At 47.6% G+C, this 13,004-nt stretch overlaps 1 protein-coding gene across 4 annotated transcripts in view; it reads left to right on the top strand.

Moving 5' to 3' along the window:
- Window positions 1-1,197: 1,197 nt before the first annotated feature.
- MTA1 (metastasis associated 1) overlaps window positions 1,198-13,004 on the top strand; it is a 77,296-nt gene continuing 65,489 nt past the window's right edge. For 2 of the 4 annotated variants that reach the window (XM_064664389.1, XM_064664390.1), the window contains exon 1: window positions 1,200-1,412. In XM_064664389.1, the coding sequence (XP_064520459.1) occupies window positions 1,385-1,412 (28 nt within the window). In that variant the 5' untranslated portion in view covers window positions 1,200-1,384. Of the gene's footprint in view, window positions 1,413-13,004 lie in introns of all 4 variants that reach the window. The other 2 variants (XR_010432654.1, XM_064664391.1) reach the window with 2 other exon arrangements.

A 13,004-nucleotide genomic window follows, 5' to 3' on the forward strand; every position in this document is an offset into this window, starting at 1 on the left:
GCGTGGCAGTGGGTGACACAAGTGCAGAGGGAACAGTCCAGGCAGCCTGTCACCACTGTGGGGATCCAAGTGAGGCAGTGGAGGAGTGGGGCACGTGAGCAGGAGGTGTATGTAGGGCATGGGACTCCTGTGTATGTAGGGCTGGAGGGATGTACAGGCAGAACAGGCAGCATGTGGATGTAGGTGCAAGTGTGAGGGGCATCTCACACAGTGTGAGCAGGCTGTGGGTGTGCTTGAGGAGGGCTGTGTCTGTGGAGTGACCTGTTGTTCCTGCCCACGGTGGGGACGGGATGGGGGTGTGTGAGGAACACTCTGTGTGTGTGTGGACAGGCAGCATCTGCAAGCACAGGTGGTGCCTGTACATGGAGACTTGTGTGTGAATACCGGTGACACATGAGAAGGGCTGTGAGTACAGGCAGATGTGTGTGTGAGAACAGGTGGAGTGTGTGTAGGGCTGTGCATACAGGTAGGGTGCTATGAGGAAGGCTGTGTGCAAGTGCAGGCAGATGCATGTGTGAGGAGAGCTGTGTGTACAGACAGATGTGAGCACAAGTGGTGTTTGAGAGTGTGTGTGTGTGTCGGGCTGTACTTGAGGACAGGCTGTTGTGTGTGTATGAGGAGGGCTGTCCATGCCGGAACAGGGATGGTGTGCGAGGATGGCTGAGCATGAGTGGGGACTGGAGAGCTGGGTGAGGAGGACTGTGTGAAGACAGGGGAGTGTGTGTGTGACCGAGGGGTGGCCAGGTGTGTGTGTGCGTGTGACTGTACGTGAGCACAGGCGCTATGTGCACGTGAGGAGGCTCTGTGTGTGTGAGGAGAGGCCGCGTATGTGCGTGTGTATGAGGACAGGCAGTCTGTGTGTGTGTGTATGAGGACAGGCAGTCTGTGTGTGTGTGTGTGTGCAGGCAGCCTCTGTGCATGTGCGAGGACCGGCGATCTGCGTGTGCACACAGGCAGTCTGACCCCGTGTCTGTGGATGTACACGCAGTCTCTCCCTCTCTCCCTCCTCCCGTGTGTGTGAGGAGGCCGTGCTGCCCCCAGCCCCGCTCCCTCCCGTCCCGTCCCGTCCCGTCCCTCCCCTCGCGCAGCCGGAGCGCCGCCCTCTCACGCCGCGGGCGGGCGGCTCCGGCTCCTTCCCCTCCCTCCCTCCCTCCCTCCCTCCCTCCCTCCCTGCCGCCGCCGCCGCCGCCGCCGGGCCCCCTCCGCCGGGCCGCCGGGCCGCCGCCCCGCCCTCCGCCTCGCTCCCTCCCCGTCCGCCGGCGCGGCCCCTTTAATTCCCCCGCTCCCCTCCCCCGCCGCCCGCTCCAGCCTCCATTTTCCAGCGGATCCGGCACCTGGAGGCGGCGGGAGCGGCCCGCGCCCCGCACTCGGCCCGGTCGCGGGCATGGCCGCCAACATGTACCGGGTCGGAGGTAAGAGCGGTCCCGGCGCCGCCGCCCGCCCGCCCCGCGCTGCCTCCCGCTGCCTCCCGCTGCCTCCCGCGTGCGGGCGAGCGGCGCTCGGGGCCCGGCGGGGCAGGCCCGGGGCGGGGCGGCGGCACCGGGGGGGCCCGGGGCAGCCCGCGGGGGAGCCCGGGGGGGCTCCGGGGGCGGGAGCGGGGCAAGGGCCTGGGGGGCTGCGGGGAGGAGAGGCCCGGCGTAGGGTTAAACGGGGTGAGGGGCTGCGGGGCCCGGAGCGGGGCGATCCGGGGCGGGGGGCGCAGCGGGATGGCCGAGGTGAGGGGCAACAGCATCCTGGGGCCGTAAGGGGCTCGGGGGTGCGGGGAGATGGGGCGTGTGAGATGCGGGCTGGTGGGGGCTCGGGAGGTTTGGGCAGGTCCAGGACTGGGGCAGGGGGAGGTGGGGGAGCGGGCTGGAGCGGGGCAGCCCTGGGGCCGGGCACCGGGATGGGGCCCGGGGAGCAGTGGCTGCTCGGATGGGCGTCATGGGAGGTTGTCGGAGTGGGGAGCCAGGAGGAGTTGCTGAGATAAGGAGCACAAAGATGGGCACAGGCTGCTGATAGACCGGGGGGCTGGCGTGAGGCACGTCCTGCAGATCTTGGCCTCCCCTTCCACTCTTGCTGTTCTGTTGTATGCTTTCCCATTAGTCTTCTATTCAGGGTTGCGCTCCTGTCTGATTGTCCTTTGTTTTGGCTCACGTGAAGAGAAAGGAGAGGCGATGGGGTTTGGGACTGCATTTTATGGAATATAAACTGAGGGTGGTCTGGCATGAATTTGTGCTCGGCCATTTTCCTTCCTAAAAGCTGGTCCGTGGAGCTTCCTTCTCCCCAGGACTACAGGATGTACGGGAAGATGTTTTCGTGGAGTTCTCTCCTTTTCTAAATGCCTTGTTTCTTGTGGAGTTCTGCAAAACTGGAGTAAAGTAAACAAGACAAAAAATATAGCAAAGGTGGCCAAGCCATCCTGTCTGGCTGTGCTCCATCAACAACTACTTTCTGATCTTTCTGCTGTTCTGGCCTAGCCTTACTTTGTGCTCTGAAAAATGCTACTTCTTTTGTCACGTTCATACTATTTTTTTGGTTGTGCCTGGTTTTGTAGAGGGATAAGGGATGACTCTTGGCTGTCCCAGCTTTGCGTCTTGGGTTGCTCCAAGCTGATAGTGTGCACGTAATGTTGTGTTGGGATGGACATGCTGAGAGCAGAAGGATAGTGGGCAAGATGAGTTGTGAAAATTCACCCTGGTGTGACTTGCAAAGGGAGTTGTTTCCTGGAAATTATTGTTCGTCTTTTAATGGCCAAGTTTTGTGGGGAATGTCATCTCTTAGCATTTTGTATGGCTAAATCTGTACTGTGCATCCCACAGGAGGTGGGAAGGCACCTCTGGAGGTCTCTAGGCCAACCTCATGCTAAAAAATGTCCTGTTAGAGCAGAGTGCTTGGGGCTGGGTCCATCCCAGGCTCTCTCTAAGGGTGGTGATGCCACCCTAGCTTTGGGCTGTGTCAGTGTTTGACCATGCTTATAGCAAATATTTGTTTCCATGTGCCTGGTTGGATTTTCTGTTGTTCAGCTGTTGTCCCTTTTCCCCTTATCCCTCATCCTATTCCTGCTTTTAAGCAGGGTTGGCTGATCCTTGTGGGGTGCCATTAGTAATGGGCAGCCAGGTGAAGGTTGTAACTGCTGATCATTATCCTTTGAGCCACGTTGCAGGTTTCCTCCCACCTTTATTGTCCAGTTACCCAAGCATTTTGGTTCAAAGGATGCTGTGGGAGACTTAGCATAGCCTTTGACACGAAGTCAAGGTGTCCAACACCCCCTGCTCTCCCCTCAGCCACAGAGCCAGTCTCCTTGTCCTAGATGGGGGAGTCACGTTGGTCAGCTGTGGTTTGCCTTTGGTATATCCGTTTTGGCTGGTCTCAGTTACCTTATTGTCCTTCCTGTGCTTGGAAACGGTGTCCAGGATTTGCTCTGTAGTCTTTCTGGGCAGAGGACAAGGCAGGTGGCTGACAGCCAAGGTTACAGTGCTCCATTATGGCTCATATGGATGAAGTCTTGATTTGATGTATTACCAAGATCAACATATGGATGGATGCAGCTGTTTCTGTGTGAGCACTCTGTTCAACCTGAGCCCAGGGGTGTGTATTATCGAATTGTTTCTGACCTCTGGTGCTGGTATCTCCCACTAATGGCTTTGTGCACCGAAGTTGTGTGTGAACTCCAGGGCAGGATTAAATCCTGAATGGGATTTGTGCATAGTCATTTCATACACTTCCCACTGGAAGACAAACACTCAGCAGATAATCTGTTATTACTCTTGTGACTACCTTATCGTGCCACATGAACTCCAGGCCCAACAGCTGCCAAAAGCAGCTTCCTCACTAGAGATCAATACCGCTCCTAGAAATGAGCGTTGACTCAGAAAGGCTGGTCGTTGCTTTTGGCCTGGTCATGAAACACTGAATTTTTGTACTCAGAAGCCAGTGGATGGGTTGCACCTCTCTTATACGTCTGATTTTAAATGTATAGTTGAAAGGTCTTCCAGAGGAGAGGAAGTGTCTTGCTCTCTTGACATGCAGTAGTTCCTGGGTAGACGAGCTGAGGAGCCTGGACTGTGGGAGCTGAGGGTGACATGCAAGTCTTCTCCTCTGTGTTGAGTACAGTGAGCATGCTGAGGGCTTAGGAGCTGCCCCTTGAATGTCAGGCTCTGTGGGTAAATTGACTGGTGGCATCAAATTGGTTGGAGAGAGCAAATGGTTCCCCTGGTTCCTGTCAAGTTTCTACTGATACATTTCTGATGGGGAGAGAGTTGGTTTCCAATACAAATGGGACTGTCACAAGCTAGCACAGCTCACAGGGGACGCGAAACTTTTAAACGTGTAGGGAAGATGCCAGGGTGTCACATTCCAGAATGAGGTATGGGATCTTACTCCTTGGCCAGAAGGAAATCCTGGAATTGCCTGCCTCCAGTGTAGCAGAAGTGAAGATTTTCTTTACAGCTGCTGTAGAGCCATGAAATAAATGGCAGCATGATGAGAGTGGAGATGGTGGACTGGTCTGCACGATCACAGACCGTGTGGGAATGTTGGATAAACACCAGACCTGAGAAGCTTGGGACCTCTCAGCTGGAATTTGGGGCCTCTAATGAAAAAATGCATGTGGGAGAGATGTTCATTGTACTAGCTAGTGCCAGGCTCCACTTTCAGGAGAGTGCTGTGTCAGCTGCCTGGAAGAGAACAGGTCATCTTGGTATCAAGAGACTTTCCAACAGCTATTCTGTCTCCACCTTTTCCAGGAGAGTGTAACTGTAGTGCGACAAGTATTTCTTTAGTGGTGGCATTGACTGAGCTCCACTGCATGTTTATGCCCCTGTGGCATTCCCTGGATGCAGTGAAAGAATGATTTTTTTTTTGGATTTCCATCTTGCAGTAATTTGAGGAACTTAATTTTTTTCCACCTTCCCTCCTCCTCACTCTTTGTTTTTTCCTGGATTATTTTTAATCTTGCATCAGACACCCAATCTGGTTCACTGTGGGACTGTGTGAACAGCTGAATGGTCTCAGTGGGAGGGCTGGTAACAAGGGGATGGGGAAAGAAAGGAGAGGAAGGATGGAGGAAGAACTACTGAAGGCAACACTTTTGTCAAGACAAATGTCAGTTTACGCTTTTAGATGAAAACCTTTTTGTATGTTCTTGACTTTTTGCTTGTTTGGGAGAGTACTTGGCTACAAAATTATCACTGTTTTTGAGTCTGTGGTATATTTAAGGTATGTTTAAATGGCATCAGGAGATCCAATCACAAGTCAGCCAGACACATCAGTACTTGCTGCATCTAACATGTTTCAGGTAGGGGAAATGATGACCCACAGTGCCTGGTGTGGGCACCTGAGGTTCCCAGCAGCTTTATTCCAGTGTGCTGGAGGCTGAAGCCCCACAACTTACTTGGTGTTACTCTCATTCATTGCTTCCTTCCTGGTGGTGATGTGCCTGCCTGTGCTGCAGTCATACATCTTATTTCAGTGTGAAAAACTTGGGTTGTCCCTAAAGTTTTTAAGAATGGCAGTATGACATCATCTCCTTGTTATTATAGGGTGTTATTAATGTGTGGCTGGGGACTGTGGTTTGACCTGCCCCCCATCCCATTACATAGTCCCACTTGGCATCCAGACTCTCGTGGCAGTGTACAAGTCTTGACATCCATACTCTGCTGGAGAGCTCTGAGCAGAGCAAGTGGTGCATCAGTCCTCTTGACATCACAATAGTGTCAATAATAATATTCTGAGCTTTTCCTGGTAAAGAACTGAGAGCTGTTAAGGAAGCTTGCATAAAGTATGTTGCTGCGTCCAGATCTGGAGCAAATTCAAAGCATTTAACTGCAGGATCACATGTAAACCTCCTGTTCACTTGCTTTGTTGTCAGTGTATATGTGGTTTGGGTGACAGGAAGGCTTACTGTGGGATATCCTTGTTTTGGTTGTGTTTGTTGTTTTTTTTTTTTCTTTTTTAACTTTGCAGGTAACCTGAGCCGAGAGTGGGTTTCATTGAGAGAGGTATTAAATAACCAGTAAAGATAAAAATGAGAGTTTTATTCTTGAAAATTACTAGTAGGCTTCTGCAGTCGTTGGCCCTAATAAATTTAAGACAGCTTCTAGCTTATCACCTTTCAGCAACAGCCAGGCAGTGGGTTTCTTCATCTTTTCCTTTCATTGTTTCTAGTTGCACAAGTTTATCTGCTCCTGTGTTACAGTTTTCCTTTCCTTCCCTTCCCTTCCCCCTCTCCCCCATATCGAACTTCTTCAGCATTTGTTAGCCTTTTGTTGGGAAATGCTTCATGGTGGACAGTGTTGTCTGCCAGCTTAGGTGTGTCTGGGGCTGGAGCTGTGACAACTGTGTCGATATGTGCTCCGTGGATTTGTGATAGCTGTCAAACCCTTTGCAGCTGGCAAAATGGAGCTAAAGCACTAAGCTTGCTTCTGCCAAAGTGGGGAAATCCAGCTTTCCCCTTCTTGTCCCAGCAAGGTGGTGCTCACCTGCTGCCTCTTGGGGCCAGATTCGTGTTGCTGGCCCATTGGAAAGTCAGCAGAGGAAAGGAGACAGGTTTCTGCTGGGTTGGTGAGTTTAGGCAGGTCCCAGGCTGGTGGGTGGGAGGCTGTGCCGGGGCAGCCTGCCAGGAGGGCTGGGGTGGGTGGCACTGCCTGCCGTGGGGGTCTGGGAGGTGGACGGAGCGGCCCCTGGGTCCTCTCAGTCTTGTTCGTGTGTTTTGCCTTTCAGTGATGGTGAGTAAAAGACACTTTGATAAGAAATTGTGGGGAAAGGACTCTTAAAACTTTTTTGTTTAACCAGTGAGATTTTGTGTGAATGTAAAAGATTCTCCTTTTGCTTGCATCTAGTCGTTTTTCAAGCAACTTTCGATGTTTAAGCATCCTGACTTATGAAATAAATAGAGTGTTCAGTCTCTCCCCAGTAGGATGAGAATAGTTACTGTTTTTACTTTGATTTGTAAACTACTCCTGAGCAGTTTGGGGTCACTTGAAAGCATAGGTATGAACTGTTGGAGGTCACCTCCTGGTAGTTCCGCACATCTGCTGGCGACAAGTAACCTATGAAGTCAGTGTTACTTCTGCACCAAGTAAAATGTTTGTTGTTACACTGTATCTTATTGCTTTGCAAGTGCATTATTATTTTTTTTTAAATCTCCAAGCAGGTAAGTGACCAAACCCTGCAGCTGCTTTGCCTCAGTTTCCCGTGAGGTTTACATAACTGGAACTGTTGGGAAAAGTGCTGTTGTAAGATATCGTGGTTCTAGCTCTTTAGAGCTCACTGCCATAGATCCAATATACAAAAAGGCCCTGCTTCAGAGTGTCTTTGAAGTTCTGGTATGGTTCCTCATCCCCTCTTTACTTTTAAAACCAGATCCAGAAGGACCTGTGAGGCTTTCGGGCTGTGTAGCCCAGCTCAGAAGGAACCATGCACGTGTTCTCCTTTTCCAGTTCTTTGGCTGGGCCACCATCTGGAAGGAGAAGTGTTTCTGAGATAATTTTCACTTTATGTTGATCAATGAAGCAAAGCAGAGAAGTTAGTTGGCAGCTTTAAAGTGAGTTTGCAAGTGGAAGAAAGATTTGGGCTTCTCCGGTCTCGTTACTCACAAGCTTTTCAGTTGTGGTGCCTGAGATTTCATGGCTCTGGTTCCGTGCATTGCCAGATCACCAGTCATGATCTCTGTCAGATGTGGCCCATGGTAATGTTTCTGTTAAATTGCACGTGATGTGCTCTGGTTAATTTGGGGACTTTATGCTTTTATGCAAGATGTGGGAGAACAGATGATACTTGATCAAGCATAAAGTTAGTGTGGCGTGAAGAGATGATCCCTGATTTAGCACAGAGCTCGTCGTTATAGAGTTAAGTTGTTAACATCTGAGCAAATTTGAGCCAGCCAAGTGAGACAGTTTCTGTGGATGTTTCTTTTGGTAGGGTGTTGATTCAAGCATAGATGTGTTAGTGTCCTCTCCTTCCTTCCTTTGCTGGGCTCACGCAGCTCGGCGTGGCTGTGCAGCGCAGGTCAGGGAATTGTTTTGGTTGGAGACAGTTGTTTGACCCGTGTGAATTCCCAGTGAGGTTTACCACGTGCATGTGTGCCTCCTGCCATCCAGGGAGAGGCTGTCACAACTTGAGGGGGTTGTATGAAGGGCAGGGGATGAATCAGCTTCACTGGCACTCTCGTTTGAAGAAACAATTGCAAAAACTATGGCAGGAGTTTATATGCTTTGTCCATGTTTTACATTGTGAAGCCATGATGTTTCTGATCTGGCACTGAAATCCCTACCTCTGGACTTTATATTGTCATACTATGGCCAGAGCAGTTAATTCACATTGACTAAGTGAAGTTGAACGTTGCTCTTAAACAAACAAGCAAACCCAAAGAAAAAAACACAACATTTTTTCGTTTGTTTGTTTCTTGAGGGTGATACCAGACTTGGTGTCAGGGTACTTCAGAGGTTCTTGTTTTGCAGCTCTTGAGATACTTGCAGGAAATATGAATCTGATTTCTTGTCATCTTCTGTGTTGCCTGAATATCTTTTGGAAAATAATGTTTTTCTTATCTGTCCTTAGCACTGAGAATTACAACAGAACAGGCTGTTCTCTTGGCTGCTACAGAAGATGATTGTTAGGGTGTAGCTTGAGGATACTCCTCTTCCGTCTCCCCCCCACCAAATACTCCCCCATGATTTGAGGAGCTCTCTTCTGACTAGTTTCTCCATCTGCTCAAGTGTTTCTCTGACTCTTCTGTGAATTAGACCATTCTACTCTCTTTGGGGGACGTTTTTTTCTTTTTAAACCCAAACTATTTCCATGAGCTGGTTCATGGTATTGCCCCACGAAGAGTGGTAGTGGATGCAGCTGAAGTTACATAGGCTCACAACTTTGCTACTGCAGCTAGTGTTTGTATGGCTACATCTTTGGAAACTGAAATGGCAGAGGAGACAATGCAGACACTATGCTTTGTGCCCAGAGGCCTTAGAATCATGCTTAGATATCTCATGAAGAGCACAGATTAAAAGAGTGGTTCTCCAGGAATGTTTAGCATATGCTTGTCCTGCTGGAAGCTGGATGAGGTTGACTTAGTGAACCTGAAGGGTCAGTGCCACATGCAAATGTGCCTACATTACAGCTGGGATATTGGGAATGGATTAATTGAAACTGGTTTTCTTGAACTGCCATATAATTGATTTCTAACAGCAGAATTGCTTCTTTATCCTCGGAGTAGTGCTTTGGAAGCTTAATTTTATTTCCAGGATTCTCACGGTCTCTTTTCAAATCTTGTTTGTACACAGTCTCCTACCTTACCTTTAAGCTGGCATCCCTAGTAGCAGTTACTTCAGCATGGCACAGCTCTTATCTAAGAGCAACCCATGAAGTGCAGCTGACACCTATAACCACTCTGGCAAAAGGACCAGCAGACTCCTGTCTTTGATTTTTACCACAGATCATCTGTGAGTGAAAACAGCCAGTGGTGCTGTGAGGAACAGAAAGAAGGACACTGACGATCTAAAAGTTGTATTCTTTCTTCCATTACGTGATTCTTTGCTGCCTTCTGTTTCCACTCCTTTGGAACTTACACTTTTACTGGGAAAGGTACCATATGCACCATTTGTGCCTCACACAGTGCTGAGATCTTCAGTCTTTAGACTGTTGCTGTGAGGCAGAATACCTGCCTTGTTCCATGGCAGAGGGGGAACATTTGGGAGCACACTTGGCCATCATGAGCTGGTTCAGAAGTTAATTGAGCCCAGGACCTACCTTGAGCAGCGCTGACAATGCAGGTGTTGGGAGGTGCATAAGAAAGCAATCACTTTTGATAATTCTTCCAAACACTGTGGAATCTCTAGTGATTTGCTTTAAAACCTAGTCTACTAATTGTTTCTGAAATGGGAACCATTTCATATCTCTAACTTATCTATCTTACCTTTCTCACTTTCTCTTGTAGTTTTAGTGTCTATGTCTTTAAGATAGGGAACAGTGATCAGAACTTAATTATCTTTGAGACTTCTGTCCCTCTGTGAAATGTCTGAACAAAGGGTTCAGGAGTTAATAGAGAAGAACTAATGCATGGATAATGGAGTTGCATAAACCTTGTTTCACTAAAAATCAGGCAAAAAATGATATGAGATGGCTGGACAGGAATTTTTCCTCCCCCTGCCTTGACATGACAGAAAACAAAGAACAGAAGACCTCTGGGAAGTTCCAAATACCTTAACGTTTCAGAGTTTAAATTGGATCAAGCAACCGGCAGTTTAACCAAGCAAGTTGCATGTCATTAACTTTGATTTGTTTTGGTTTTTTACTTCAAAAAGATAGAGAATATTTCTTAGCTTCAGCAGATTTCTGCATAGTAGATACTTCAGTTTTTGTTTGTAGCCATTACAGGTCCTTCAGAGGTTTAGTGTTTTAGTGGGGTTTTTTTGTTGTTTGGGCAGTTGGGTTTTTTTTTCTTGTTTTGTTGTAGTAACTCTTGCTGTAAGAGGAGAGCTTGCAGAGATAAACACTTGTATCAACTTTTTTATAGGTCTGTGCATAGTCTGTACTCCTGCTATGTGGACTTTGCCATGAATGCCTTCTCCTTTGGGTGATGGTTTGGGTAATATTGCACCTGGATTTTTGGAGGCGAGTCAGAAAAAGTCATACATAGGTTTCATCTCAAAACAGCCAAGTAACATTGGCTGTCCCTCTCTAGTTCTGCGCATTTGGAAGAAAATGTAACATGAACATATTGTTTACCATGTTAATGTGTAGATAATCCTTACTCAAGAAAGAAGAGCAAAGCTGTCTTGATTTAACTGGGATACTTCAACTTATCCTTGCTAAATTTACTGATGTTTTGCTGTTGATTGAATGGAGTGGAGATTTCTGCAGGAGATGGTGCTTGCTTTTGCCATGTCCTTCACTAATTGGTCATAGGTATTTCAGATGTTTGTGTGCTTGGCATTCCCACACCTTTTTTAAGGAGTTGAGTGTTGCCCATAGCCTGTGCTGCCTCAACCTCAGCTTGCTGCACCCTGTGCATGCAGTAATCACAAATACTGCTGTCCTGTAAATACAAATTGAGCTTGTACTGACAGTATGTCTTCAATACCTTTGTGGATCCGTGAAAGACATTCGCTTGTAAATACCTGTTTTGTGTATACTGCTAGATCTATTGGACCTCAGAATTCTTTTAGCAACAGAAACAGCTGTTTCGGTGTCGTCTTTCTGGTAATGAAAATATTGTGCTGGTAAGGCTTTCTCTGTTGAAACCCTGTCTGCTCTGTAACTAAACATTTCATTGTGTTTTCAACAGCCAGAAGGCAGTGGGACCTTGGCTCTGCCAGGTGAGATTGCAGGACTGTTGGCTGAAAGAATTGTTGCCTCTGCAGCCTTCTCTTTCATGGGAATGTGGACCAGGAGGGATAGTATTACCCAAAATATAACATCACTGATGGTTTAGGGGCCAAGCTGACGAATAATTTAAAAACTGGATCTTAATGAAAGAAACTGGCTCAAAGTTGAATTGGAAACCTAGACTATGAGGAGGCATATATTTCCCATAAGAGAAGTCATAAAATAAGCAGGTCATCATAAGTTTATGCACTCTCTTGATGCTCATCTTTAATTCAGGGCACCAGCTCTGTGGATTGGGCAGGGGAAATACACAGCTGTGAAGTTACTACTTTATCACGTGTCTGGAAATGCACCTGTTACCCAACTGTGGTAGTGAGTGTGGGAATGGAAAGGCTTCAGCCTCCCTTAAGTCCTGAGAACGTTTGTAGGCTGGTAAAGCATACAGTGTATAAGACTTTCTGGGGGAAAGGTAGGGAGTATTCAGGCAGGTCAGTGCTCAGAAAGCACTTGTAGCTTGAAAGGCAAATGTACATCGGGAAGGATAAAAATACTTTTGGGCATTTTTGCAACTTGATCACCTAAAAGCCTGTAAGGTTATTAGGTAGCTCAGACATGTCTAATCTTATAAATATATGACCTCTAGACAGTGTGTGTTCTTTATTTTGCTGTACCGCTTCCTGATTTTTCTTTCCATGTACTGATGTAGACATAATCAACAGCTGACATGAAGAAGGTAGAGGGGGAAGTTATTTTGCAATAACGTCTTAAAAGGATACGAGAGCAAAAAGAAATTCTGTTATGTTCATTGCTAATTGAGAACAATTATTTTACTGCCTTTATGAAAAATTTCCATCTTTTGTGGTCTGTAGGCTGCCATTCTAGTTTTAGCTGCTAGACCGCTGCAAATGTTCTTGTGTCTGCGTGTTCTTGCAGTTCAGTCAGTACCTGTGTAATACAGCATTGCTTTCTAGCAAGTTGTGCACATTCAGGAAAAACATTACAGGATATAAAGGCTTTTTTTGGGTAGATTTATGTACGTGGGTACTTCTGCTCCATAACAGCACAGGCAAGAGGAAGAACTACATCTTGAGTTTGAGTCAGAAGGTGACATGTGTGATGGTCTTTACTGTCTTGTGGTATTTCCATACTCCTCAGTCATTGTTTTAGCCTTATCACAGATAACTCTGTAATGTGCATGAGCGATGCTGTTAATTATGATCGTGATGTGGATGCGTGGCTGATTAATTTGGAGATCGAATTAATGTGTTGTGAAGGTATGGGATTGAAACTCCAGCCTCTCTTTGGGCAGTTGAGTGGTGAGGGGTTAGCTTCATGTGCTTTTTATGGTGGTTGCTGTGTATAGGCATATGTCATCCTTGTGGGATGCAGAGCAGTTAGACTACTCCTTTTCTGCAATTGTGTAAGTAGGAAAGGAAATAAATCAGCAAGGATAGACAGTATGTTGAGCTCGAAGGGTCTGACTTGTTTTGTTTGTTATCAGGTTCTAGTTTTCTGTCCCTAGACCTTATTTTTTGTTTTAGTGAACTCTTCCTTCCTGTTCTTAGTAGGAGCTGAGATGCCTATCTCCCTGTTGCCTAGAGATTTGCTAATTTTGTCTCCTTCCCCATCCCCTCTTTCAGTCCAGGGCACAGAGACCCTGGCAGTTGTGCATATACAGCGTGTTTCTCATTGACAGC

Source organism: Pseudopipra pipra, chromosome 9 (assembly GCF_036250125.1).
Source record: "Pseudopipra pipra isolate bDixPip1 chromosome 9, bDixPip1.hap1, whole genome shotgun sequence".
Classification (NCBI taxonomy): Eukaryota; Metazoa; Chordata; class Aves; order Passeriformes; family Pipridae; genus Pseudopipra; species Pseudopipra pipra.